Source organism: Hemibagrus wyckioides, linkage group LG23 (genome assembly GCF_019097595.1).
Source record: "Hemibagrus wyckioides isolate EC202008001 linkage group LG23, SWU_Hwy_1.0, whole genome shotgun sequence".
NCBI lineage: Eukaryota > Metazoa > Chordata > Actinopteri > Siluriformes > Bagridae > Hemibagrus > Hemibagrus wyckioides.
The window spans coordinates 11,418,077-11,441,295 of record NC_080732.1 but is presented as its reverse complement, the minus strand read 5'-3'; the positions used below and the strand labels follow the sequence as shown (position 1 = coordinate 11,441,295).

At 36.6% G+C, this 23,219-nt stretch overlaps 2 protein-coding genes across 3 annotated transcripts in view; one reads left to right on the top strand and one right to left on the bottom strand.

Moving 5' to 3' along the window:
- Window positions 1–3: 3 nt before the first annotated feature.
- Window positions 4–10,665, bottom strand: cavin1b (caveolae associated protein 1b). Its single transcript, XM_058376095.1, has 2 exons — window positions 9,945–10,665; window positions 4–2,097 (listed from the first exon to the last, which is right to left on the bottom strand). The coding sequence occupies exons 1-2, from the start codon at window positions 10,455–10,457 to the stop codon at window positions 1,255–1,257; spliced, it is 1,356 nt and encodes a 451-aa protein (XP_058232078.1). The 5' UTR covers window positions 10,458–10,665; the 3' UTR covers window positions 4–1,254.
- A 6,043-nt stretch (window positions 10,666–16,708) lies between these two features.
- The window catches only part of atp6v0a1b (ATPase H+ transporting V0 subunit a1b), a 37,635-nt gene continuing 31,124 nt past the window's right edge, over window positions 16,709–23,219 (top strand). For both annotated transcript variants that reach the window (XM_058376094.1, XM_058376093.1), the window contains exons 1-3: window positions 16,709–16,792; window positions 21,728–21,919; window positions 23,040–23,118. In XM_058376094.1, the coding sequence (XP_058232077.1) occupies window positions 21,803–21,919; window positions 23,040–23,118 (196 nt within the window). In that variant the 5' untranslated portion in view covers window positions 16,709–16,792; window positions 21,728–21,802. The remainder of the gene's footprint in view (window positions 16,793–21,727; window positions 21,920–23,039; window positions 23,119–23,219) is intronic.

Genomic DNA, 23,219 nt, shown 5'->3' with positions numbered 1-23,219 from the left:
GGATGTGAATAAGTCTGCTTTTATTAACATATTAGTACACAGTGAGACATTATTAGATACATACAGATCAGTTGCAAAGCAAAATATAGACTAAAACCAACTAAAATGTGCACATGTAAACTATGAAAGGATAAATATGGTATTTGGCAAGGAAAGAAGGATGATTGGTGCCTAATTAACTGAAATCTTAGCAATAAAAAATAAAGATGGCTTGGTGATGATTTCAAAAAGGAAGATTACACATATGCTCTATAATGCAGCAAAATCACAGTCCTGGACATTTGCACATTTTGTTTCATATCTAATACTCCAGATGCAGCACATAAAAAGGCTCCATTCATATCTAAATAAGAAGTGCATTTTGTCCATATGATTGGGACAGAGACTTGCTGTTATTGTACATTGACAGCAGTGGTGTATAAAATAAAATAGAAATAATATTCATGCTAGTACAATTTGGTAATACTTTTACTTAATGTTTTGTATATAAATCCAACGCTGATTAAATGAATTTTTTTAATAAAATTATAATTATTATTATTCTTTTAGTCCTCTATCCCTTAATCCCTTTGTAAAATATTTTGTCAGTTTCAGTTATAGCACCAGATATAGGCACTGAGACTAACAAAATGCCTTTACTAAGAACAACTCATATAATTGTGCTTGTGGAGTTTTTACTGTTACGAGGTCATAGTGCTGTGGTGATGGTTGCTATAATAGAAAGGTGCGAAGCAGCCACATGCTGCTGGTCGTTAAAATTGTTAATGTGACTTGTGAATTGATATAGATTAACAGAATAAAATTTCAGTGTAACATCAGAATGCATTAACTGCGCCTCCAAAATAAAAGAAATAATATTAAAAAGAAAATTCTGTTTTGAATACATAGAAAAACATTAAAAGAACTTGTTGGTCATTGTCCTCTCATTCTTAAGTGAAACATGGTTGTGTTTGACTAGATTATGTCAAGCTGTGTTTGCTGACTAGACTAACTGTACATAAACATGTGTGTTAGTATATTAATTAACCATTAATTGATTATCTCATTAATATATAAACATATTTTTTGCTTACCCCAAATCTGCGGCAAATTAGCTGAACAATCATTTGACCTAATCTAGTATATATACCAAACCTTAAACCGTCAACATTCCTTTGCAATTAGACTTTAACTTGTCTACAACCATGGTGAGACCTTTTATCTTTTCTGCCATTAATGCACACATTGTCACACACACACACAGACACACCCTATCTAATCACTATCTCTATCATGATCCTGCTCTGCATGCACCAGCTCCGAATCCTCTTCTGTCTCCAGCATCTCAGCACTCTCCTCCATCTCTTCCATCTCTCCGCCTTCCATCTCCATCTCTTCTTCTTCTCCTCCCTCCATTACTCCATTCTCTACCTCCTCTGTTTCCCCACCCACTTCCACCATTTCTGTGCCTTGGATTTCCACCTCGCCTTCACGGATTTTCTTCACATGAAAGGTGAATGGTGGCACCTTGTACACGGCAGTTTTAGACCGAGCATAAATGGTGTGATCAGGTGTGAAAGACTTCACCATCTTCTTCTGTGAGCTTTTTATCTTCTCTTTACGCTCAGGGTTGACAGACATACGAGTGCTGAGCTTGCCCATTTTCTTCTCAATGTTGTGGCGTGTCTTTTCCAGATTCTCTCGCGTCTTTTGCCTAGTCTTCTCCAAGTTCTCTTTGGTCTTTTGCTTGGTTTTTTCCAAGTTTTCTTTGGTCTTCATTCGTGTCTTTTCCAAGTTCTCTTTGGTCTTTTGCTTGGTTTTCTCAAGGTTCTCCTTTGTCTTTTGTTTGGTTTTCTCCATCTTTTCCTTGGAAAAGACTGTCTTGATATTTTGGACCCGTTGAAGGCTGCTGCGTTTGATGCGTTCCGCTCGGGTCTCTTCAATAGTTTCCTCAATTTCTACTTCTTCTTCATCAGATGACAGGTCCAGGTGAGCTTTCTCTCCTCCAGCCTCGTCACCCTCATCTATAGTGGCTTTAAGCTCAATCTCACCCTCTGCTGCCTGGGGCACTTTCAGGGACTTTGCCACTGTGGTCTTTGAAGGAAGTTTCACCTCATCCTATAGAAGCACACAGAGAAATTTGTGAGGATGCTATAGGCAGAACAAAACAAATAGTCTTATGTTATTAACATATATAAAAAAAAAAAACTAAAAGTCTCTAAAATAGGTTTATCTTTAGTAACATAAAAACACATATATTGTAAGTATACATGCAGAAAAAGTTATAGATCTTGCATTTAATTTTTTTTTCAGTACTAACTAATGGAGACCCCCAGCAATATGTGAAGTATGACTAAGGGATATTTTGTTTATTACAGTTTGGTTTATTGAAATAACCAAGATATCATTGTACACAATTAAATAATGTTTGTTTGTTAAAAAATGTACTGAAAGATTCTGCGATTTTTGAACAGTTATCAGGATCCCTGGTAGCAAAGAGTTTGAGAATTTCTGCATTAGGCCATATTAGCAGTTGTACACAAACATTGGACCCTCTTGTGGTGTTGTGGTGTTTTTGCTTCAAAAAATGTATTACTGTAGAATTGTAGTATTGCTGAAGTACACCATGTATCTCTCTCCATGTTCCCCTTCTTTACTATGCCTTATGTTATACTGTCATGTTCCTTTTCTCAGGACAGAGGCTATTCTTAAAGCATGTAACAGATATTTCCTTGAGCAAGTGCTGCCAAACATTAAATGTCTTGTTTCTATTTTTTCTTCTTAATGGTCCTATTGTTCAAGGCTTGCCTTGCATGTGATAACAATCCTACACACACGCACACGCACACACACACACACACACACACACATACACATAGATAAGGACACAGCTGGAATGGTGTTTAAATTAAAGTTTAGTTGTCTCTTTTGTTGTCTTTTTTTCCCTCCTCTTCTCTACCCACATCTGTCCCACCCAGGCTTTCTCCCTACTCTCATTCTTTGCATTCCATTCAAGGAAGCCTCTAGTTCCTGTACAGAGCACACAGCCTTGCCTTGTGAACCAACTGTTTTTCCACTGGTGTGTTGCCCTGAATCTTTTTGCTGTACAAACACATTGTCTGAAATAATACAATATGCTTGCGTTGTTTTTCCTCTACCATGCTAAAAATGGCTGAATGTGTGTTGTGTATGTGTTCCTTGATGGAATTTCTCTGCCTTTGTGAAATCCTTCACCAGAGTGGTTTAATGTAGGTGGAAATTGATGCACTCATTCCCCATACTTCTCAAAAATGCCTGGACTAAACCTAGAGACACATACATGAAGGATGTAGCTACTTTTTGCTCAGTGGGTGTATTTAAATATTTAAGATGTGCATACCATGTCTTAGTATCTTAGTACACCCATTTAGTTATGACAATCTCTTGTATCTCATGCATGCCTAAATGAAAATAGAAAAATACGAAATTCAAATAACGCGTCACACAATTATTTCAAGCTAACTTAGCTAACAAAGCTAAGTGCTAATGTTTAATTAGTCATGTTTGAGTTATATTTAAATACACAACACTTATTTAGTGATATGCTTATAAGAGTTGAATGGATCACATGACCACTTTTATTGTTAAGAATCAATTATTGTATTTTTATAGTGATCATGTGTTAATCAATTGAGAATAGAAACCTAAGGCATAAAGGCTATTTTGTGCTGTATCTTAAATGTATTGTATCATGTATCAACTTCCTACTTTGGTCCAAAGTAGGTTTAGGAAAGTGTATTCATATTTACTCAATGCTGGCATTCTATAAACTACCATTTTTTTAATACACAAGCTTTACATTGTGTATTAATAAATAGCATCAATAAAGGGATCAGGGGTAGATGTTCCTACGTAAACAGCATTCTTACAAGAAAACTGAAATGGAAAGACAGGAACATGGAAAACATGTAACAGGAAGTCAGGAAATTACCTCCTCCACTCAGAAACCAAAGTCCCACCCCTCTCATTAATGTTTCTTTGTTCCACTTCATAGACAGGAAAATAAACAAGCTTGGTCCTGAGAACTCTAAAGGGTGGGGTGGTAAGGCACACTACATACATACATACACATACAGTTTTTCAGGCAAAGGTGACTATGAAAATAAGAGCATTAAACTTTTCAGCCAATCAGCAATTTCGGTATATATTTTACATATAACTGATATATGCAGAGCCTTTCTCATCAAACAAATCGGTTTGATATGGGGTACACCATATGAAAGTTTCTGAGGAAATTTCAACTGTGGTTAATATGCTTAAAGAGGGACAAACTGCAATCAATCAATCAATCAAACAATCAATCAATCAATCACATTCCAGAGACACTGGTCAATGGCAGCCATGTTGTTTACAACTGTCAACATGTATATGAAGGCCAGGGAATGGCTATGTCCTATTGTAATTGTTCACAGTTATGTCTACATTTGTCAAAGTGCAGGTACAGAAGTATACAACAAACAGAAACATAACCCAAAGGCACATTTGAGATACAGGGCCAGGCAATATAAAAAACCTACACTAGGGTAGGCAAAAGCAAAGAAGAAAACCAGAAATTAGATAAAAAACTAAAACAGAACAGCAATCAAAAAATAAACAGCTTGTTATAGACTGGCACACAGACACAGAGCATATGCAGGAATCCAGGCGTGTGTGTAATCAGGTGAGTGAGAATGTGAAAGACTCTGTGGTCACTGGGTGTTGTAGTCTTCAGCATTCATGTTTGTAGGCCTTACTGTATTCTACGGAATGTAGTTAGATGCAGATTCCAGCATAACCATGACAATGAGCATGACAAATAAGTCAAAACTAGTTTTCTTCTCCCGAAATGCTTTCCCCTTTTCAGAGAAATTCATCTCTTTCCGCAAACATGGATAAATAAATAAATTTAATGACAGAAAGTGCTAACTGATTGTAAGCTTTCAGTAAGACTTCATTTGATAGTCTTTATTTGATGTTATGCATTCAACAAACCATGTATGGACTGTCATAAACCAGACAGATTGTCACCATATTAACTATCCTTCAACAACATAAATCGTAGATTACAAATGTAATGGAAAATGCAAGCACTGTGCACAAGGTGAAAGTCATTGATTCATCTAATAGACATCAACAGCAACTTGCAGCCTTAAACTACATGCTAATGTACTGAGCTATACATAATTTCATTCCCTTTAGCCATTTGTTAGAGGGAGGGTGGGGGTGGTTCAATAAGAACCTGGTAAAATAGCTTAAAGCTTGTCCTGTGGCAGTTATGAGGTGTGAAATTGTACCTCAGTTTCAGAAAACGTATATAAACATAACCAACAGACAACTTTACTTTCCATGAGCTTTGAGTAAACGGAATAGAACACAGACAGAAAAAGAAAACAGACAAAACTATAGATTACAGTTGTGTTAGAGCAAGGATAATTGTTTGTTGCATTTTTGTGTGTTTGTCTGCGTAAGTGAGTGAGTGAAAAAATACTTTACTAACTACTTTAGTTGGTGAGTGTGTGTAGACACTGGAAGCTTTCCACTAGCTAACAGAGAGCCCTCTCTTTAGCCACATATGAAGAGTTCTTTTACATCAGTCTAACTGCAACCAGCCATGGTGCTGTTGCAAGGAATCCCCCCTCTGTGTATGTGTGTGTGTGTGTGTGTGTGTGTGCGTGTGTGTCTACGTGTGCGTGTGTGTGCGTGTATGTGGGGGATTCTCTGGATACAAAACAACTGGGGTAGAGAAGGGAATCCTTCTTAGTTGCTATAAACCAATCAAACCAGCCAAGAAAAAATGTGTCTCAGGGTAGGTTGAGAGAGAGAGAGAGAGCAAGAGACAGAGAGAGAGATTTCATACAAACATTGTGAACAGAAAACCGATACAAATTCAGATACAAATGGGCTCTTACAATTGATGGATCTAGAATATTTATGCCACAGAAAAATGGGAAAATATTGCCAAGTCACAATGACATACTCTATTCCATAAAGAATGAGTGGTGCAATACAATCAAAAGGTGCTTCAACAAAATATTAGTTTAGGGGTATGCACACATTTGCAACTAGTTTCATTTTTAATTTTTCTATTTTTCCTAAACAAATTGAGACTAATAAAAAGAAAAAACATTAAAGTTTAAATCTGAATGCATGTATGGAAATGTTTAGCATTAAACAGATACTGTGGCATCTCTTGATCCTGCCCTGTGATTTAGGACTCTGCTTCCAGCCACAGTCACTGTTGCCATGGTGCTGCTGAGTTATACTTTCCAATAACAATGAGAGAGGAGAGAGGGTGGTGTCTATAGAGAGATTTATAACTATGTGGAATGTTAGTGTATGTGTGCACCTACTATTCTCAACATAACCTTGAACCTAAAAAATTGTAATTAAAATCCATCCATTTGAAAATACCTAAAGTATATTCATAACATCCCTTTTCCTCTTTTTTTTTATTATGTACTGAAATGTTCCTCATGTTCCACTATGTTATTTCCAATAGAAATAGAAAGAGGGGAAAACTTAACAAAACTCAAAAACTTTTACTAATATAAAATATTGAAGAATTCGAACAACTACTAATTAATATAATACAACAAAAAACAGATATCAAAAATAAGGTGTTCTAGGAACATGGAAACATTGAAAAATGCATGATTAACAAACATGGCCAGATCACTGAGCAGTATTTCATCTGCTAAGACAACCAGCAACAAGATAAAGCATTGTGGTCCTTGATGAACTGCTGATGATCTTTTATACTGGCAACTAGCTTATCCTGCTATCTGTCTAAACCTTGCTTTAAAGCTGTAGTTATAATCATTAAACTGTTCTATAGACCATTACAACCGGCTGTCTGAAAAGATAACACATAACTAACCAAGTCCCACTTGGATAGCCATGGGTAGTTTAGACTCTGTCAGCAGTATATGTTAGCTAAAAGAGGCCAAACCAGACCCATGTGAGTTAGCTCCATGATGTATGAAAAATGCCCTAGAGGTTACTGCATAACCCTGTATATAGGCACACTACAGTACAGACCATATACAAGTGATTTGCGAAAGAATACACTGTAATCATTATTCCTCACCAAGTGATGTGTGTTAGTAATCTGGATAACATGGTAGGCCCAGCAGTGAACAGTGCAGTGTACAACGATGGAAACATAATCAAACCCATGAGTAGCTCTTAGACAGACCTGCTGGTCAATAAACAACAAGGAATGTGGAAAACTCTAATGATAAGTGGTGCTACTGGGCAGTAACACACAGTAAATTAAAGTTAACTATATAGGTAAGAGGCAAACAATACATTGATTAATAGCAAAAGTGAGGGACACTAACCAGATAAAACAAAAATTATAGCACTAGATATTCGGAGCTCTCACCAGCTTTGAAAAACACGTGGCCACAAACTACTAAATGGATAGTTTAATATGCTGAAAGATTCATGGCCTTATGACAGTGTTATTAATTGCATATATGCAACTTTGTTCAAAGATCTGGCATGTAGGATTATTTAGTGAATCAGCCCCTGGCAGTTAGGAGGGATAAAATATAACTACTTTTGCATAAAATTTGCACGTTAGAGTTGTTAGTGAGTGAAAAAAAAACACATCTACTTAGTGTAGACAATAATAAACACTAAAGCTTAGAGAAGTTTCTATGATAAATCTTTAAAGACAAGTGAATGGACAAACTAGGGAACACTGTAGATCTGATAAGTGGATCTGCTATCTGCTAAAAGTGCACTCTAGCAATAGCAGACTAGAAACTCTTGAGCCATCTCTGTAAATAAGAAAAGTAGGGAATGGAAGGAGGTGTACATACAAAATGGTTGGAAAAAAAGAAGAAGCCATGAGCAGTGCCAAGTAAAAGCCATGTATGGTCCCATAAACCAAGTCTAAACAGAGCAGCAAGGTTTTCACTGAGTGCTGCTGCTTTATGAGCTATCAGGATTGGCTAGTAGCCCTGGATCAAACACAGAAAATAAACCACAAAGGAAAACAAGACTTTCAGTCCTTTCCCCCTAGCAATCATACAAGTATCCAGTGAAATATATTTATAGCTACATGCCTTTATCTTCCTATAAGTGTGTGTGTGTGTGTGTGCGTGCGTGTGTGTGCATATCTGCTTGTGCGAAATGTGAAATGTTATACTTAGTCTGTGGCAGGGTTTAATGCATTCTGAGCTGATATAAATACATAAGTCTGATGCTGATTTCAGCCCTGTTAGTTACATTCTGGTGAGATAAAACTGTCTCAAACTGAAAGAGAAGATCAAACTTATTCGAGTTTGAGAATGACAGCAGCTCCCAATGCAGTAGGTGTATGATAAATTATCTGGTCAAAAATGGAGTGGATTTATATTTCTAAAGATTATACTGACAAGGAGTATATGAAAGGAAAAGTGGCTTGATAAAATTATGGTGAAGATAAAGAATTGTTATCAGTGAGAGCAAGTTTATGTGTTTGTGGGTGGGGTATGAGACCAGAAGAGAGAGGAGTGAAGAAGGGAGGAAGCCTTAGGAATGGATCTGTCTGGTAAATATGTGCTTCATTAAATGACCAAGCCCTAATACCATCTCTCTCTCTCTCTCTCTCTCTCTCTCTCTCACTCTGTCTCTCTGATTTTACTGAAAACACAGGAAGTTAGTTTTATATATTTGTCCTTCAGTATATATTTTTTTCATATAATTAATCATTATTTATGAGTAAAATCACATTTCCCATACTATTAGTTACATTATGTACATGTTATGTGTTGGAAATGTATTATTTCTTGCTATGAGTAAATAAAGTATTACATAAATGTATTATTGATTTTGCTACTATTTCATGAACGACTCAGTTACCTGAGTTAACAAGGATGGTTAAGCACTCTACTCTAATAATTGTTAATACTTAAATTTAATTGTTTCAGAGAGAAACCATTTGATCCTGGAAAGAACCAAGAAACCATCATGAAGCACTCTCCAATTTAGCTTCTATTTTCTTCCAGAAATCATTTTTCTTATGTAAGTAATACCATCTGCTTATATTCAAAGACTTAAATTAGGCATCGACAACCAGACTGGTTATTAAATGTGAGTTCTGGAAAACAAAGCTATGTAGAAATTAGCGTCCACTGCTGTTCCAATTCTATGACGCTGCTATTCCCCTCCTTTCCCTATGTGAGTCAGTATGTGGAAACTCTGAATATTCTTGTGTCACTGTGCAAAGCTGTACTCTGTTACACATTTCAGCATTCATATTCTAGCTACAGACATATATCCTGGGCAAACCAAGCCAGCTGTTACTTCAGTGTAAGCTCTTTTTGTCTATTTGTGCCATACTCTACATTTGCTTTTAACTTTTCTTCACTTTGTAACTTATGTTGTTGTTGTTTTTTTTTTTTGCTTTGCTGTTCTCCTACTCTCTTCTATCCCAGCTCTCCTCTCTACATTTAACTGTTTCCAGCCACTTCAACCCCCATACTTTTAATATCACCCTTGACTAAAAAAACACAAGGCACATTCTCTGGGACACAAACATTTTCTTTGCTTTCTAATAAGAAATATTTTCCTTGCTATGTCATAAATGTGCATAGAATCTCCAAACAAAGTGTATCAGTGTATCAAATGAGTCATGTTTCCAGCGTACATTTGGGGGTTTGTTTCTAAAATGAAATGGGTGTGGTACAAGGAATGGTCAGGAGGATCAGAATGCTTCTCACATGACAAACTTTATATCCAAGGATTTCCACGATCATTATATTTTTTTCTTCTATATAAGTGTCTAGAGCCCCTAACATATAAAGACAATCATGCAAAGTATTGAAGTATATTGATATAACTTCCAAAAAGGATTTTATATAGTTATATTTTGCTTCTTTTTGATCCTCACCTTTTGATCCTTAAACACATGTGTTTATGCACACATATAAACCCAAACACTATTTCACAATTCTCACCTGGTAAATCATGACCTTGAAGTTCCTCCTCTTGAGAAGTTCATTCTCATTGCTCTCGAGCCGCTTTATCTGGCTGCCTTGCTTCTCCAGATTACTGCGTACTGTCTTCACATTCACGCTCACTTTGCGCACTTTCTCTAGCATCTTGTTCACCGAGTTGGCTGTGGTAGTGTGACTCTTGGTCAACTTGGTGAGCTCCCCCTCAATCCCAGTGACTGAGCGCTCCATCTCTTGCTGCCGGGCCTCCAGGCCGGTCTGCGTCTGCTGGATCTGGTCCACTCTACCAATGATCTTATCCAGCAAAGCAAGAATCATCACTCCATTCATCTGCCCATTGCCTTTGTCTCCTTCCTCTGCCTCTTCTTTCTCCTCAACTTCTTTTGATTTGGCCTCGGTGGTTGCTTCTTCCTCATCTTCAGAAGGAGGAAGGTTGAGCTCATCGTCGGATATTTCAGTGAGGGTCTTGTGTTGCTCAGTGTCTGCATGCAGGCTGGGGACTTCTAGCACTTCCATGATAAACGTTTCAAACTGCAGATAACAGAATGGAGTAGTGAAAGAGATTGTATGTGTCCTTGTGTGTGTCCTGGAGTTTACCTTGGGTTGCCTCCGCTTGTTTGAGCACTTTTTCTTGTTTTCCTGAGAAATACCACACTTGTCAGCTTTCACTATGTGCTGTCAAGGATCTGTGCAGCAGGAGTACAGGGACACAAATGGTCAAATGCTTTGGGACACCCTTTTAACAAATTTCCTTCTTTCCCCTCCCACTTTCTCTCTCTCCCCTCCCACTGCTTTTTCCCCCTTTCTTTCTCCCTCCCACTTTTTCTCTTTCCAGCTCTCGTGTGTGTGTGAGTGTGTGTGTGTGTGTGTGAGAAAGAGAGAGAGAGAGAGAGAGAGAGAGAGAGAGAGAGAAAGAGAGAAAGCATTACTCCACCCAAGTGGTCTGGTATGGGGAAGCCAAATATAGGGATATTTTTTTGAATCGTTAACATGGGTATGTGTAGACAGAAGCAGAGGCGGGCAGGCAAAGACACAGCTTGGAGTGGAATGCGGATCCAGAGTTACAGGGTTATGAAAACCTAAAGGGATTTTCCCATTTCCCCAAGATTTTTCCATACAGCACAGTAACTGAGGAGAGAGTTTTGGAGTAGCAACAGATTAATATAATAAATTCCATACAATTTACATATTTCTGGTAGTTTGAGATTTTTTTTTTTTTTTTACCAGAAATCTTCAAGCAGCACCCATGTCATGGTTAAGGTCACAAAGATCACATTCATATGTTTGATTTGAATATTAACTTAAGGTTCCTAATAAAGTTGCAATGAGTGTAGTCAAATTAATCTTATCGCCTGGGACAAAGCTGCAGTGTAAACATTAAACAAGCAAATAGTGGATAAATGCAACAACACCAAAGTCCAAGAAATGCAAGAACAGAAGCCTTCTTCCCACATTACTCATCATGTCTACCTAAGTGGCAGCAACAATGACAATAACAGCATAAATGTAATGTAACTTGCTTCAATAAGAAAACTAAGGGTTGTGTTCTATTCATAGGCAGGTAAATCCATTATTAAACAGTAAAACAGTACACTGTATATTTATAGTGTTTAGATTATGTTGGATGCATTGGTTCTATTTTACAGTTGGTTAATATATTGACATTTATAGTGATAGTGAATCATTTTAATTGAATGTAAGCTTTATTTACAAAGGTTTTTTTATTTTATTTTATTACACACCAAATCAGTTAAAGAGAAAGAAAAATTAATGCAGAAAGTGTGTGCTTTAACTCAGAAGAAGATTCGCAATATGGGCAAATCTTTATTAAACAAGCTCCACACCTCTTTCCAATCAGCTGTATCATATCATTGAAAGACTTTGCATAGTCAGCTGGTAAAACTAGATTGTGTTTCTAAACAGGGAAACTCTCCAGGCTAGCATAGTAACATAACTTTTTACTTATAAAGATTACTGTGCTGATGCTAATTCTCTACCTAATACAAAATAAGATATGTGAGATTGGTCATTTTATGTTTAGTTTACAGCTTTACCTGATTAGCTTTATGACTTATTATACAGTTTATAAAAAAAAGTTAAAAAATGAATGACAACAATCACCACTGCAATCAGAAAAAAAAACTTTTTATTAAAGCCTAACCCAAGGATCAGTCAACTTAAAACCAGAAACAGCCTACAATATCTATTTTTTTTGTTACGTTTCATATATCTAGCTAATTTGACAACTGTTTATGGTGTTAGTATAAAAGCTATTATTTCCTGGCAAAGTAGATCAGAGAAAAGAGATAAAAGCTAATTTATTGTCATTAGTGCTTGAGTTCATTACTAAAATAACTTGAATAACTATCATTAGAGACTAAAGACTAACTTTTCTCAAGCGTCTTATCTATGAACAGTGTAAGTAACATCACCAACTTTCTAACATTCCAACATCAACATTTTTGAATGTGTATGGAAGGTAGAGGGGTGCAGACAGAGAGAAAGGCTGAGTGCCACCATTGGACCATGAGTTGCAGCTGAGTCTAAATATACACACATCTCATTACAAGGTCTGTGCCACATTTTTTTCTTTACAAATGTTGTGCTGTTGCCACATAATTAGTTGATTAGAAAACTATGACTGTGCAGGTGTACAGGTCTTCCTAATAAAGTGGACAGTGAGTATATGTAAAGTTTATATGAATCATGCACTGTTTAGGAGCTGCATAATATCAAATTACAATTTAAGTTGAGCAATAAAACTGAATTTTGTATGAGGCAGACAGGTCAGTAGAGCTTTAACAGAGGATTATGTTGATTAAACCAAATTAAATCCTGGGGGGGGGGGGGGGGGGGGGTATTGCTCTTATGAAGATAATCTAGTTGTCACAAAAACCTAGATGTAAATTTAACATGGTGCTGTTTGTTGATGATAGCGTGGCTGGCCACTTTATGTTCAAGGAAGCCCTAATGTCTGTGCTACCATCTGGCTTTCCCTTTTAGTTGTGCTGTCATAGCTAGTCTTGTCTATACTTTGCACACAATGTACATTGTATACCTAATATTTTTCCTAATGTGCTGGGAGACAAGGGGCAGATTTCCTTGGGTGGTATGGAACACACTTCTGGCTGGAAGGAAATCATTTTAACATCAGATGACTTCAAGTCAATACACAACTTATGTCTTGTCACACATTTAAACAACAATCTGAGGCTATCCTGAGCACAGACCCAATTAAACTGGAAAGCTAAAGACTAGAAAATGATCAGGCATTTTTTTTTTTCTAAATGTCCCATTCAAATAAGAGCCTGTGCCCGTGATAGCTTCAGTTTTTTGTTCTTGACTGACTTGCTGTTGTAGTCCATCCACCTCAAGGTTCAATGTTTTATCCATGGTGAAATGCTTTTCCTCTCACCACAGTTAAATGTTATTATATGAGGTACTACATCCTTCCTGAAAGCTCAAATCAATTTGCCCATTTTGTGTTGACCTCTCTTGTCAACAAGGTGTTTCCACCATCAGGACACTCACTCGCTCAGTTTTTTTTTTTTTTTTTTTTTTTTTTGCATTATTCTGAATATTGGCAGTTGAAATTTCAGCCTCATACCAGCATCCATGCCACAATCAAAGTCACATAGCTCACAATGTTTTTTTGGTTATTTGCTTATTTGTTTGTTATTTGTTTATGTTCATGCTTTCTGTAAACATTACCTGCAATTTAGCTGCATCATACTTTATATTGTTCTGCTACCAGCTGATTAGCTCATTAGATAACTACCTGAATGTGAGGGTGTACAAGTGTTCCTAATAAAGTAGACAATAAGTTTATCTATCCAACTGCATGGCAAAATTATGTTGTTTTTTAAATGATGTTGCAAGTACAAACAAGGGTGGATGATATGTAGTGTTGCCCTTATGACCATGTCACAATGGATGAACACTAAACAGACTAACATTTGAGCCAAGCCCTGGACACTGTCCAAGCTCGATTTCTTATCTACATTCCACTATCCAAGCAGACAACTCAATATCATTCAACCCGCAATGAATCTGTATTACTGTACATGACATGAGCTGAGGGGAAAATTGGTTCCTGAAGCTTTCTTTAGATGGTTAAGTGTTCTAGCTTTCCTGAATGGATCCCTTGACACTTATTCTGAATTTTTATATTCCAGTAGAGATTCTTTATGACAGTCTCTATTTTACATCCATGTTACATCTCCATTATATGAATAAAATTCAGTTGAATGGAATTGTACTTACATAAACCCTTCATGACTGATGGACACCTACATATACATTTGTAAATGATTATTCAAACAGGTTTCAGCTGCCATAAAAGCTTCTTTTGTGAACTTGACATATTTTGTCATGTTATTCTCTGGGGATTGGTGTTTTTTGGTGTCAGAGTGCATACAGCTGATCATGTGACATAGCATGTAAAGTGAAGCTGGTTGCAAAATTGAACACAATTGACATCTTGGTAAAATCTGACTCCACTTCATGTGCACGTGCTTTCCACAAAAAGAAACAAACAAAAAAAACAGAACAGGAGTTAGTCAAAAAAAAAAGTGCACAGCAAAAAGGTAAGACGCTAAAAAGATTTGTAAAGGGCACCCTCTGGCTGTCTGGTTTGAAAATTTATAAGCTGCATGTTACAAAATCTGTTACAAAATTGCATATTGTGGTGGGAAATCTAGTTTGTAGGATACAGAATTGTCTTGTTTTATAACTTTAAATTTATTAACATATTAGTGACTTAACTTTTGTGTTGGTAGCGTCAATCAGAAATCCTTTGTGACAGACAACAAATCTGATGCTTCCCCTCATGAGAAGCATCACAGCCTGGTTTGGGAACAGCATTAAGCAAGACGGGCAAGTTCAACAGAGGGTGGTGCAATTAGCTGAGCGTACCATCCGCACTGAGCTCCCTGACCTGGAGTTGATCTACAGCTAGTGGTGCTAGATTTATGCTGGATTTATTTCCTGTTATTTAAATCTATTCACATGCCATATTTCTTTCCCCCTGAAGCAGTAAACTCTGCAGAACCTCCCCATTTACTGGTTTAGCCTCTCCATCTGGCCATTACATTAATCTTGTTAGCCTAATGACAGATTTAGTCCTTTAGATAAAATTTGCCAGAATGTACAGGCTGTACCTTTTCTTTGGGAGAAAACTGTCCATTTTCCACTTTCAGAGGCATTCACCTTTACCACATACTGCATTTCTGGGTCTGGATGATATAGGATTAAAGGCTGTTGTAAGGGCTCTGGTGAAACCAAAGAATTGTTGAAGGCCTTTGGCAGGTCTTGGCTGGGGCCAGGTTGTGACAACTTCCATATTGCTTTGATCCATATTGACCCCATTTTCATCCAGGATTTATCCTAGGAAATTAACTAAAGCTTTTTCAAATCCACATAACATGCATTCTGTCAATGATCTTTTTTAGAACTTTTCATACCTGAGTAATATGTTCTGCTTCTGTTTTTAGGGTTCCCTCAATAAAGTTGATTACACAGGAATGTAAAAAGTCTTGAAGATAGGAACTTGTTTCAGAATGTGGAAATACACTAAATAAAATCACTGAATTATCTGTACTAATATATTGAAAGATTTGACATTTGGGGGGGATGCCAGGTAGAAGCAGTGGTGGTGGCATTTACATAATTTCTTCTTTAATTACTTAAGGGATTATCTACCATCAACCATTTCTTCCATACTGTCCATGAACACTGTGATTTTATAGGATTTTATAAACAACAATATTATGCTTGGACTTGGATTAGCAACAAATTAACAACAAATTTAACAATAAATGTAATATTTTCATGTGAAACCCAAGACTCAATCCAAGCACAGACATTCCAAGCGATTTATTTTTGTTAACAATCAACCTAACACAGCACACAGCAACAAAAACCATCTTCCAGTCCCATGTTCCAATATTTGTGAATGCATGAAAAACAGTAGGTTCAAACAAAAGGTGTCATGTTCTAATTGGTTTAACACATCCAGATGTTATCAGGTCATTAAAGATGAAATTCCAATCTAATTTCTCGTGTTTATCTTTACACTATAGCAAAATTGTATAGCAAAAAAGAGAGAAATAAATAAAAGAAAGAGGAATTGGCCTTACCATTCCAATATTTTCAGAGGGTACTGTTTGTGGAATAAATTTAATTGTTATAATTTCCTACAGTACATAAACATGAAAGTATGAGTCTGTGGAAGTCTGTTTCAAAAATCATGTGGAAAATCATGTGAAAATTTATTTATTGTGATTTAATGAGATATGTTTGTGTTGACCACCATTATGATGCACCAAAATGTAGGTTGTCAAAGTCTTTACAAAGTTCAGATAACATTACTGCACTTCTTAAGTACCTTAAGAAACAAAATGCCTTTGACATGTTATGTTCCACTGAACATAATCAATATAAATCCCTGATATACAGCAATTGTAAATAAAAAGTATGAAAGTATGTCACAGAAAGCTGAGTGTTTTGTAGACGATCATTTTCCAGGCCACAAAAAGGTCAAAATATGTTCTACACCGAGACATCTGTCATCTTTTCCAATTTTTTTCTTCTCCAGAAAAATTAAGAAGCAAGCAATGGCTTTCCATACATATAAAAGGCTACAAACAAATTAACCTAATTTCTATGAAAAGTAAAACCTTACACAATAATCCGAAAGTGGTTGCTATCAGCGGCGCTGCTATTTCTTACTGGGAATAATCTGATCACGTGGTCATTCTCGCCGAAATAGTGACGTCACCATCATCTGTTCACTAAGGAGTAAGGGAGCTGGCAGATTGCGGTCCATGACTGAACGCATCTTCTCTATAAGGGTAAGCAAATATATATTTGGCAGGTAAAAAAAAAAGTATGATGTTCACTCCAATTATCCTGTGCTACCCTGTTTATATCTACATCAGAGAGGACCGCGATAACGGTAGCTGTTTCAGTGAGCATATTTATTTTGGTTTTCAAACCGAATGATGTGTTTGTATAATCTACTTGTTCCTCAGCGTCATATTTTGCATCCACCTTCATGTGTTTGTTATATTGCTGTTTATAATTAAATATGACTGATGTCGCTAGTAGAAATATATTAAACGATGAATAAAACATATTCTGCACCAGTAGTATTCAGAATGTCAAATCATAGCATATATTTTCTGGAAAGCGGAAGTGAGCAATGGCGCCCTTGGAGCGTCAAGGACGCTGTGTCTCAGATGAGGATGCCGCAGCTTTGTGCTTGGATTATGGCTTTAACAGGATATTCTCTAAATATATTTTCATTTTTTTTCTCAAACAGTGAGCATGTCTGACAGTTAATTCTGGCGATTAATTGTACTACGCATCGGCCTAATATGAACTATTTAATTGCCTTTGCTGTTAACTAATGCTTTTGTAATTGCAGTCATATGCATACAGAATCTATCAACAGTAAACAAATGATTTAATTTAATTACTGATAGGCTTTTATAATTTTTTTAAAGAAATATAATAAAGTGCACAACTAATACATTTTACATATCACAAATGGAAGGAAGACATGCAATAACATAAATATACAGCCTCTATGAAGATTTCACCCTCCACTAATTATTTTTGCACTTTTTGATTTTTGATTTTTTTCCCATTTCTCAACACATAATTTCTCAATATCCCTTGCTTGAAATAACTGTACCACAGACATCACAAATGTGTTGCGTTCTTTTTTTGTGATGCATTTCTTGCAGGATTTTTTTGTCATTTGTAAGAAAGAATGTTTTCGGTAGGCTAGTGGATTCATTCTGTTGCTAGAATCATATGGCACATTACCGGTAAAATTAGATAAAAAGCAGCCGTGCAAGACCAATACTTCCACCATGCTTGACTGATGAACTGTGAAGCCTGATGTTTTGAACCAGAAGCAGATCCTTTCCACACCTTCCATCTCTTTGATAGAGGTGAATCGTTTTTGACATCTCTGTATTTCTTGCAAATGTAGTCTCGCCCTTTGATTTTGAATGTTAATATGCTAATGGGTGTTTGTATCTTGAGGTATGGTTTCTAGTCTCCTTTCTTATTTTCCTTGGCTGATCTGTTTGATGCCTGTTCTTTAGTACACTAGTAATTTCTTTCTTTTTCAGGACATTATAAATTGTTGTTTAGGATATGCACAATAATTGTGCAATGGCTCTGATAAATCTTCCCATTTTGTCATTACTTCAAATTAACTTGCTTTACTAGACAAGTATTCATGTAGGATTTCAGGGCAGCCCTCTGCATACTTGGTGTATGCCAGTCTAGGTCTGTAAAAGTTGTATGAAATACAATTCTATAGATTTAAATGACTGGAACTGGACCTTTACCAGTCAGAGTGCTCACATGAGTCAGAGGCAGCCTATAATAATTAAAACTGCTCTGCAACACAGATTTATCTGTGAACATCAGGTTCATCATCACAGTTCATCAGCATGAAGCTAGATTCAGTGTTAATGCCAGGTATAATGGTTGGCATGTCAGATGGATTACTTAATTTAAAAATTGGCTCACACATGCTGGGATGCCTTGGTAGGCTCTTCCTTAAAAAGATTTGTTGTTTGTTAGATTAAACGATTTGGTTCTCAACCAGGTCCATGCATGTGTAGATGTAGCCCCTCAGAAGGAAGTGCAGACCATCGAATTTCATGCAGCAGTGCAGTAAATGTTACTAATCTCACAAGGCCCCAATACACAGTCATTTTATTCTCTCAGGTTTCTTTAATGATAAAAGTGTCATCCAGTGGATCCAGTGCCATGTCCACTGCCAAAAACTGTTAGACAAGGCATCTTCCTCTACTCCAAACTGATATGTCACAGCTATTACTGCTACTGTAACTTTTCTGTAGTATGTGAGATGTTTCTGAAGCACCCAAACTTCACCCATCTACAATACCAGTCAAAAGTTTGGACACATCTTCTAATTCCATGGTCTTTCCTGATGTTTATTTCATTCTACATGGTAAAACAATGCTGAAGGCGGCCGAAATACACAATAATGTCCTTTGAACGGTTGATATTGAGATATGTCTGCTACTGATGCTCTGTAAAGCCTTCATAATGTCTCTAATCTGAGATGCTGTTAATTGGTGATTTCTGAGGCTGGTAACTCTAAATGAACTTCTCCTCTGCAGCAGAGGTAAGTTTTGGTCTTGCTTTACTGGGATGGTCTTCATGTGAGCCAGTTTCATCATGGTGCTTGATGGGTTTTGCAAATGCACTTGACAATACTGTTTTTGCAAGAACTATTCCAGAACACTGACCTTCGTGTCTTAAAATAACAAATGACTGTTTTTTGTTGTCATTACATATGGATTACTTAAGTCCATGTGTGTTTTTTCATAGTTTTGAAATTTCCAGTATTGTTCTAGAATGTAGAAAATAAATCCCTAAACAAAAAAACATTGAATCAAAAGGTGTGGCCAAACTTTTGCCTGGTAGTGTATTTGTGTCATTGAGGTCCTCTTCCTCTGAGCCAATACAGTATGTTGAAATGGATTTTATAGGAGGCCCCATTCTTGATGTGGGAGGAACTCTGTGACAAATCCAGGATTCCTGTTTAAGGTCATATCTCACCACATCTGCGAATCAATTGATCAACCTTGTTCCATGAAAGAGAACCACCTGAACAATTCTTGCTATGCCCACTGTGTGCCTTATGGTATTACCTGAACTGGACACCCTCAATATTATCATCAGATTACTGTTATGGTGGGTTAACATCCTTGTCACCTGAAACTGGTGAGAATGTATTAGGGAATGGCAGCCTTTGACAAGTGTATTTTTAGATACCATGTGGCTTCATGGCACAATTACAAATGTGTACAAGAAAATGACCAGGTATAAAAACACCTCCTTCTGGCAATTATTTGGTGTTCATAGAGAGTAAATACTAGACTATTCTGGGCTATAACTACATTTACAAAATTGCTGTTCAGCCTGTCATAATAGGTTCTTTGCAGGGGGTGCATTAAATGAACTAAAACACTTCTATTATTTAATTCCACATATCGAAATAGTGTATTAAAATGTAACACCTACTTTATACCCTGCACACACATTATAATCTCCTGATCTCAGTTCAGTATCTCATGTCCTCATTAAGCCAACAAGTAATCAGCATGCCATGTATTAAAATATCATGGAGCTGCATCAAGTTCTCTTTCATAATTTTCTGAATAATGATCATGGAAGTTATATTATTAATTTAATACAAATTTGCAGAAATTACAATTAACTACAACTGGTACTGTTTATACCACAAAAGACTGACAATCTACTAGACTGCTCTAGAGTGTGTGCCATTTTCTCATTCATATGTATTAGTCTTTTTTTTTCTTTTTCTTTTTTTACGTTTAATTAAAAATGTTTCTTGCTTTTATATTATTGTATATTGCAGTTGATAGGAAGGAAAAACTTTATTTACAAGTTCAGACTGCATTTGAAATCCTTGATTTGTTCAGATTAAATTTGAGTGTTTTTTAAGGTCTGATAATTCTGGTGTACAGCTCAAAATTATTTAAAAAGTGTATCTGAAAACATTAGAATATTTAATTTCCACTTATGCAGTATAAATACCACAAATCTCCCAGTCAGGTTCAGTACACACTACCACAATCACAGACTGCTGACTTGACGGTTGTCCAGAAGACACTCATTGACACCCTTCATGAGGATGGTAAGCCACAGAAGATCATTGCTGACAGGGCTGGCTGTTCACAGAGTGCTGTATCAACGCAGATTCATGGAAAGTTGACTGGAAAGGTAAAATGTGGTAGGAAAAGATGCACAAGCAACAGGGATGACTGTAGGCTTGCGAAGATTGTCAAGCAAAGCTGATTCAAGAATGTGGGAGAGCTTCACAAGGAGTGGACTAAGTCTGGAGTCGAGAGCCACCACATGGAGTCATGTCCAGGAAATGGGCTATAAATGTCCCATTCTTAGTGTCAAGCCACTACTGAACCAGAGACAACGTCAGAAACATCTTACCTGGGCTAAGAAGAAGAAGAACTGGAGAATTACTGAGTGGTCCAAAGTCCTCTTTTCAAATGAAAGTAAATTTTGCATATCATTTGGAAATCAAGGTCCCAAAGTCTGGAGAAAGAAGGGAGAGGCACAGAATCCAAGCTGCTTCACACTGCTGAAGTCCAGTGTGAAGTGTCCACAGTCAGTAATGATTTAGGGTGCCATGTCATCTGCTGGTATTACTGTGCTTGTCTGGCTGGCCAACTCACCTGACCTGAACCCTACAAAGAATGGGGTATTGTCAAGAGGAAGATGAGAGGCAACAGACCCTGCAATGAGCTAAAGGCTGCTATCAAAGCAGCCTGCTCTTCCATTACACCTCAGCAGTGCCACATGCTGATCGTCTCCATGCTACGCTGTATTGAGTAATTTGTAATTTGTTCAAAAGGAGCCACAACCAAATATTAAGTGCATAAATGAACATACTTAGAACTTTATATTATATTATATATATTATATATATGATATTTAGGCCTTGAAGGCATAAACTGCTTGCACATAACAAAAAATTGCGCAGGAAAGTGCTTAGCCAATGTGTGAATATGTGTAACCTGATAAAAATTCATATATTCTATAATTACATACTACCACCATGAACATTATCACTTAAATATACACCTTGCATATGCACCTATAAAGTAGGGGGGATAAATTCAAGGGACAAATTTAACAGGTTTGGTATACACATGCTAATAAACTGTCCAACAGCAATGTGTCTTTTCTCGCAGGCTTTTTCTTCTGTGTTAGCAGTAGAATCCTGAATCTTTTTTCTTCTGTGTCAACTGTGTGGCCCGTGAAGCATAATGGGAGAGCTATTCCGCAGTGAGGAGATGACCCTTGCACAGCTCTTCCTGCAATCTGAGGCTGCATATTGCTGTGTCAGTGAGCTGGGGGAGCTGGGAATGGTACAGTTCAGAGATGTGAGTATGCGTAGTATTAGTAGGGGATGGGATTTTGCTCAATGCTTATTGTTAAAATTGGATTAGATATGCATATTCCTGATGTTGTGCTTGAAGATAAACTGAATAAATTAAGAGTCGTTTTAAAGTAAAAAACATTTTTACATCAATTCAAAAGCTCTGTAAAGCATGACAAGTGAGATTATGAGTAATTACTCTTCCACAACTTAATTCTATAAAGCTAAACAGTATTGAGTATGTTAAGAGGATCTTCAGTGTAAGTATCAGGGGAAAACAAAATCTTTAAATCTATAGCATCAATTTTCATCTGAAGCAAGTAATTTTCTGGTGCATGAAGCTCCAAGCAGAAGTAGAGCATCAGGATGTATCATGCAGGAATGAAGGAAAGACCTATGTATAAATATAACTGAATGCAGCATTTAAGGGGGTGACGCACTTTATGTACCCACCACTTAATAGTTACGAGCAGCTAACTTGTAAATTATAGTGCCACCTAAATTAGTATTAGACGAAAACTCTTGGAGGATAATGTCATTTACTCATTAACGAAAATTTTTCTACAAAATCTGTGGTAGAAGAAGCAAGTAAACATTTTTCTTATGGTAAACTACCTGTTTTGGCAGTTCCTTAGCTCTCCAAAGCTTAGATCCTTTAAGGGACTCATTCAAAAAAAATCTTGATTTGATGTTGAGCTGTTTGGACAAAATACTATAATTTGGACATAATAATCACACTGTCCCATACATCAAAAATCTAAGTGCGGCTTTTTATAAGCCTGGTCACCCGACTCTGCATGCAGATTTTGGTGATGTTTAAAAAAAATTAAGAATGGACAAGTTTCTCTTTGAAAATTCACAAATTTGTTACCTTTTCAACATCATTGCTTTCAACTCTCCAATACTATAATAATAATAATAATAATAATAATAATCATCATCATCATCATCATCATCTTAATCTTCATCATAAAAAATTGAATACTGTTCTTTACTTGCATGCACAATAATAAGATTAAATGTATTAAAAATACTTTACACAATGCTCACCTTACAAGTCTCTTCAGTTCTATGCTAACCTTGAATGGAATGTAAACTAACCATATAATCCACCCCTTTTGTAGCTGAACCCCGATGTGAATGTCTTCCAGAGGAAGTTTGTGAATGAAGTTAGGCGCTGTGAGGAGATGGATAGAAAGCTGCGTGAGTCACACACTTTAATGACTCTCCAAAGGAAATCTTGTAAAAGGGAAAATTGGTTCTCTTTAAAAGGAATGGACCATTTTGAATAGTCCAATGTATGG

Coding starts and splice junctions, on each gene's coding strand:
- cavin1b (XM_058376095.1), bottom strand. CDS start 10,457: ATGGAAGTGCTAGAAGTCCCCAGCCTGCATGCAGACACTGAGCAACAC. Junction 2,098..9,944: donor TCAAGGTCATGATTTACCAG/GTGAGAATTGTG, acceptor GTGCTTCTATAG/GATGAGGTGAAACTTCCTTC.